This window comes from Pan troglodytes, chromosome 3 (genome assembly GCF_028858775.2).
Source record: "Pan troglodytes isolate AG18354 chromosome 3, NHGRI_mPanTro3-v2.0_pri, whole genome shotgun sequence".
Classification (NCBI taxonomy): Eukaryota; Metazoa; Chordata; class Mammalia; order Primates; family Hominidae; genus Pan; species Pan troglodytes.
The window spans coordinates 128,997,227-129,003,404 of NC_072401.2; the positions used below are offsets into that span (position 1 = coordinate 128,997,227).

The following is a 6,178-nucleotide window of genomic DNA, read 5'->3' on the forward strand; positions in this document are numbered from 1 at the left end:
CATGCAGTCAAGCTTTTTTTTTTTAAATAGGATGAAAGATATGATCATCTGGATCCTACTGAAATGGAAAAGGTTGAAAAATGTATCAGTGATGCCATGAGTTGGCTGAATAGTAAGATGAATGTACAGAACAAACTAAGTCTCACTCAAGATCCTGTGGTAAAAGTTTCAGAAATAGTAGCAAAGTCAAAGGTAAGAAGTTTATGAAATTGCCTTTTTAATGGTTTCAAGTATTAAAATTTTTAATGAGAGTCATACTTTGGCAAATAATCAACTTGCAGAAGAACTTAGAACAGAAATTTAAGACTAATTTTTTATTTAGTTAAAAAATTTTAAGATTTTAGGTATGGGGTATCCCTTGATTTAATTTGTCATATACCAGGCTGGTTTTTAAACTTCAAGAGTAATACAGAATGAAATAAAAGCAATGTGACAACTTCTGATTAAGTATTTCAGACTTATAGGTTGGATGAAACCTCTAAGTCTTCATTACAAAATTTTTCAGTATAAGTCTGTCTTTGACCTAGTTTGAAGCGTATAAACTTCCATGGTAAAATCTTATTCCGAGATAAACTTTTCAATTTAAAAAACACTGCTAATGAAAATGTTGGCCAGGCGTGGTGGCTCACGTCTGTAATCCCAGCACTTTGTGGGGGTTGAGACAGGCGGACTGCTTGAACCCAGGAGTTCGAGACCAGCATAAACAACATGGTGAAACCCCATCTCTACAAAAAATACAAAAATTAGCTGGGCATGGTAGTGCATATCTGTAGTCCCAGCTACTCAGGAGGCTGAGGCAGGAGGCTCCCTTGAGCCCAGGAATTTGAGGCAGTAGTGAGCTACAGTCATGCCACTGCACTCTAGCTGGGCGACACAGCAAGACCTTGTCTATTTAAAAAAAAAAAAAAAAAAGGGAAGCAATCTAAATATCTATCAATAGGAAACTAGATCAATAAGTTGATGCATCCATACAACACTATGCAGCCATTAAATATAGCATTTTACATATAGAGATATCTGTTTAAAGATGTATACAGTGTATTGCTAAGTTAAATTACAGAACTTAAATGTATTCATTTGTACAAATACGTGTGCTCATAGATTTGTTTATATGTATGTGTATGCCTGAACATACATCTAGAAGGATATCCACCAAAAGGTTAATATTATTAATTTGTAGGAGATGGAATTTCAGGGGATTTTTAAAATAACATTTAGTATGTTTTGGGATATGTGATTTTTTTCTTTTTTTTTAACAAAAGCTGGTATTTTTTATAATGAAGTAAGTAATAACAATATTTTTATTCTAACAAAGTTTTGCCAATAAGCTATAATATATATTTTACTCCTAATGAGATGAGATGAGATGTGGAGTGTGACAAGAGCAGTTTGCAACTAAAACATTCCCCTTAAGATGTTAATCCCTATATTTCCGTCGCTACCCCGATCTTTGTGACATTGATCTTCAAAGGTTTTTAAATTTGAGTAGTGTTTGTATAGTGGTCTTCTATTTGTTTGTAAAAAGCAAGGAAATTGAAGAGCATTGTTTCATTTAAATTATTAAGTTCCAATTTACTTTCACGGCACTTTTTCCTTCAGAAGAGGCTACTCAGCTATTTTCAAACAAAAAAAAATGTCGTTTGTATATGTATTTGTATGATTCCATTTATTAGAATTGTTTTCATATAAATGTTGAAATTTTTCAGTTTATGAAATAGGTGTTATTTGATGTAATTCTCATAGCAAAGCATTACACGTAATTTAAAGGAAGAATTAAAAATTATTCCTGCCAAAGTAAACTGTATTTGATTATAAAGAAACAAGTTTTAGAAAGGTTAAGTACAAAAAATAATTGTTTAAGATTCAATAATTTTTGACTGCCACAGACATATACTAACAAACAAGGTAAATCTCTCATGAGGCATTTGAAGAAAACAGTTGGCTATCTAGCTGAGCAAATTCAGAAAGGGGGAATTATGTGAAAATTTAGAAAGTTAATGTGGAATTTAGAAAGTTAATGGTAACTTGTTCTGTAATCGTTTTAATATAATCAATTTCTTCATGTCTTTAGGAACTGGATAATTTCTGTAACCCCATCATTTACAAGCCCAAACCAAAAGCAGAAGTTCCTGAAGACAAACCAAAAGCTAATAGTGAACACAATGGCCCAATGGATGGACAGAGTGGAACTGAAACTAAATCAGATTCAACAAAAGACAGCTCACAGCATACTAAATCCTCTGGAGAGATGGAAGTGGACTAAGTCTTAATTTTACCTTCACATTAATTCAAACCGTGCAAGTAACCACGGGGTCCATCTTTTACATCTGGTACACACAACAGACGCTCAGTTGTTCTTAACCACTTTTGTCATTTGTTTTTTGGAGTAGTTTTGAAAAGTGTTTTATATTGAGTGCACTTCTGTTCATTTCCATTGCTGCTTATATGCAGCGTTAGCCGAATTAGATTTACAAGACAATCTAAGCTTTCCGGATAATTTTATATATCAAACATATAGGATTGATACATAGTTGGCAACAGTCTACCTTATTTAAAGCTTCTACTGGGATAAACCTCAATTCCTTTATTCAGGAAAGGATACTTTATTGCATTATTGTTGCAGAAGCATAGATTTAATTGCATCTTTATTTTGAAAAACAAATGAAAATTGATGGGGTTTAAAGCTACGGAGGCACTGACCTTTTTCTAGTTATTGTATTGCTACAATTTAAATATTAAAACAAATAAGAGCTTTCTCAACAAATTAGTCCATCTCATTGATGTACCACAGAAATCCAAAGCTTTGCTGTCATCACATAAATGAATTAAATCACATGTGAAAGGGAACACACCCAATTTTATGTTAAGGTGAAACCAGCAGTTTGCTTCTTTTATTAGTAATGTGGATTGATGTTTTCTCAGAGTAACTCGTTGTCTTTTCGCTTGAAATTTTTGATCTTGTCCTGAAGACTAGCTGCTGCTAAAACAATGCTAGCCTAAAGATACAGGAGTCTCTGACAAAATGACTTTCATGTTAAGGGGAAATGCTGTTTATCTACTCAGACATGCATCTGTGATGTTCATAGCCTTGTTTCAGTTATAATAGTTGTCTTGTTTTTTTCTTAATTGATTTTGTTAATAATACCTTAACACAGGGTAGGAAGAAGTGGCACAGTGTATTGCATTATATACATTTATCATTGATTTACCTAATGTTACCTTGTAGATTAAACACTATTAAGTGGTAATACTTGAAAAGGAGCACTTATACCATAAGTCTTAGGAAATAATGTTTGTAATAAACTTAACTATGTTACATATCAACAGGCAAAAATATAGAATGTTACATAGTGTTGTGTGATTAAATTATAGTTCCTGCTGTTAACATTACCTTTTGAAACCTTGGCTCCAGTTTTGGTGCTGCTTATACAAATTAAATGCGAAAAGGGACTGTAAACTTAAGATGTATTTTAAGGACTTTATCTGTGCTTCATCACCCAACTTGTTCACATTGTTAATTTCTGTCCAGAGACCTGAAACTGCTTAAGTATGGGAACAGACTGAAATGGTGTTTCAACCTGCAAGAGACAGAAGCATAGACAAGTATATGAGCCCTTATGTCCTTAATGCCAATCAACTAGATTGACCTAGGTTAAAATTTCAAAAGGCTCATTTTCTCCCAAAGCTAAATCTTTATATTAGGAACAATTAAATATTGACTTAAGTTGTAAAAATTGAGAGTATAATATCTTTAGGGATAGTCATTATTTCTCACAACTAGTTCTCTACGAGAGATTTTGTTTCTACAATGTAGTCAGCACTTAATGGAGAGTATGGAGTAGTGCATTTTGCAGGGATTTTTATTCCATCTTTTGAGGGGAAGAATCTCTTTTTTGCATTAAAAAATCATATAAACTTAATATATTTTTAAACTCTCCTAGTCTTTAAACTTTCTCTTAATTCTCTTAAAATGAAATAGGTATATCCAATAGGTGATGAAATACATTTTTTACAAACATAGATGCTTTTTATTTGTATGTTGAATGTACAGATTCATTTCAAGAAAAGCATGAAGATAATGAAAGCAAATATGTAACAATACAAGTAGGGACTTTAGAGCTTCTATTTGAGTTAAAACATCCACTCACTTGGTTAGGAGCTATGCCTCAGAAACTTCCTGGGAGTAAATATGGGAACAACTTTTCTATTAATACATCTAAATTTTCTAGTATGTCCTGACATTTTCCATTCCTGCTCTGAAGTCACTTTTAGTTTTGTGTTTTAGTCAGATAGTACCACTAATTTTTGTAATTATATAACACTTCATTTAATAACTTATATACATCCAAATATATATATACTTTTTCTACCCAATTATTCAACTTAAAAGATTTCAAAAGCGATTTAGCCTTATAATGTATTTATTTATTTAATTCATTAATGAAAGAGAGTGCTCTCTTTAATGCAGCTTTGGGTAGACAGTCTAATTCAGTCCAATTTTAATCTACATTAAAATATGCAATGCTAGACAAAGATTTTCAAAATAAAAAGCTATTATTTCAGAAATTATTTTAAAAGATGCATAGTAAAACAGTGTTTTCCTATGGTAAGCAAATAAGAATGAAGTTTGTAGGGAATATTTGGAATGATTAATATAAATTAGTATACTTTGGCTCTGTGGGAAAGTGTAAATTGTGGTTTTAGAAACCAACTCTTGATAGTCAGTTGTACTGTGATTATAAAAAACAATTGTTAAATAATATAATGGAAGTTTGTGATAATTCCTTAGCAGTAATGTAAAATTATTAAGTTTTGGCCAGGCGCTGTGGCTCACGCCTGTAATCCTAGCACTTTGAGAGGCCAAGGCAGGCAGATCACTTGAGGTCAGGAGTTCAAGACCAGCCTGGCCAACATGGTGAAACCCTGTCTCTACTAAAAATACAAAAAAGTAGCCGGGCGTGGTGGCATGTCCCTGTAATCTCAGCTACCCGGGAGGCTCAGGCAGGAGAATCGCTGGAACCCAGGAGGCAGAGGCTGCCATTAGCTGAGATCGTGCTCCTGCACTCCAGCCTGGGCAACAGAACAAGACTCCGTCTCAAAAAAAAAAAAAAAATTCTTCCAAAAAACTAGAAAGAGCACAGCAAAGAATTTGGCTATTGAAATAACAGATAAACTTGATTTTGAAAAGGATAACAAGGCTGGGCACGGTGACTCACTTCTGTAATCCTAGCACTTTAGGAGGCTAAGAAGGGAGGATCACTTGAACCCAGGAGTTCAAGACCAGCCTGAGAAACATAGTGAGACCCTGTCTCTAAAAAAATAAAAACTTAGCAAGGCATGGTGGTGCACACCTGTAGTCCTAGCTACTCAGGAGGCTGAGGTGGAGGATCACTTAAGCCTGAGAGGTCAAGGTTGCAATGAGCCATAATCATACCACTGCACTCCAGCCTGGGCAACAGAGTGAGGCCCTGTCTCAAACACAAAAGGCAGTGGCCCACGCCTGTAATCCCAGCACTTTGGGAGGCCAAGGCGGGCAGATCACGAGGTCAGGAGATCAAGACCATCCTGGCTAACACGGTGAAACCCCGTCTCTTCTAAAAAATACAAAAGAATTAGCCAGGCATGGTGGCAGGCACCTGTAGTCCCAGCTACTCAGGAGGCTGAGGCAGGAGAATGGTGTGAACCCAGGAGGCGGAGGTTGCAGTGAGCCGAGATTGTGCCACTGTACTCCACCCTGGGCAACAGAGCAAGACTCCATCTCAAAAACAAAACAAAACAAAACAAAAACATAAAAGGAAAACAAGACATTTACTAAGAAGAGCTAAAGGAAAGAATTAAAGGTTTCTTATGCTTTTTTTTGGGGGGGGTGTCAATTTTTAGTATATTAAGAGCTAAAAGAAGTAAAGGTTTCTTAGACTTTTTTTGGGAGGGAGGTGTCAATTTTTAGTATATTTGTGATTAATTCCATGATAGAAGTCTTTAAAGAGAATTTTGGGGCTCAATAATTTAACATAATGTCAGTGATAAAGCACTTAATCCAAATTAGCCCATCTTTAACTGTTTTGAAAAATTTATATTTATTAAAGGTAGTAGACATTTGAATATAGTAATCAAATTAACTGATTTTGTTTTCACCCTAAATACATACAACCATTCCTCCACTTTCATAAATTTGACA

At 34.4% G+C, this 6,178-nt stretch overlaps 1 protein-coding gene across 5 annotated transcripts in view; it reads left to right on the forward strand.

Annotated features, from left to right (window-relative positions):
- HSPA4L (heat shock protein family A (Hsp70) member 4 like) overlaps nucleotides 1-3,462 on the forward strand; it is a 52,294-nt gene extending 48,832 nt beyond the window's left edge. For 4 of the 5 annotated variants that reach the window (XM_054683367.1, XM_063809837.1, XM_016952174.4 and 1 more), the window contains 2 exons: nucleotides 31-192; nucleotides 2,072-3,462. In XM_054683367.1, the coding sequence (XP_054539342.1) occupies nucleotides 31-192; nucleotides 2,072-2,263 (354 nt within the window). In that variant the 3' untranslated portion in view covers nucleotides 2,264-3,462. The remainder of the gene's footprint in view (nucleotides 1-30; nucleotides 193-2,071) is intronic. The other variant, XR_010156694.1, reaches the window with a different exon arrangement.
- Nucleotides 3,463-6,178: the final 2,716 nt, after the last annotated feature.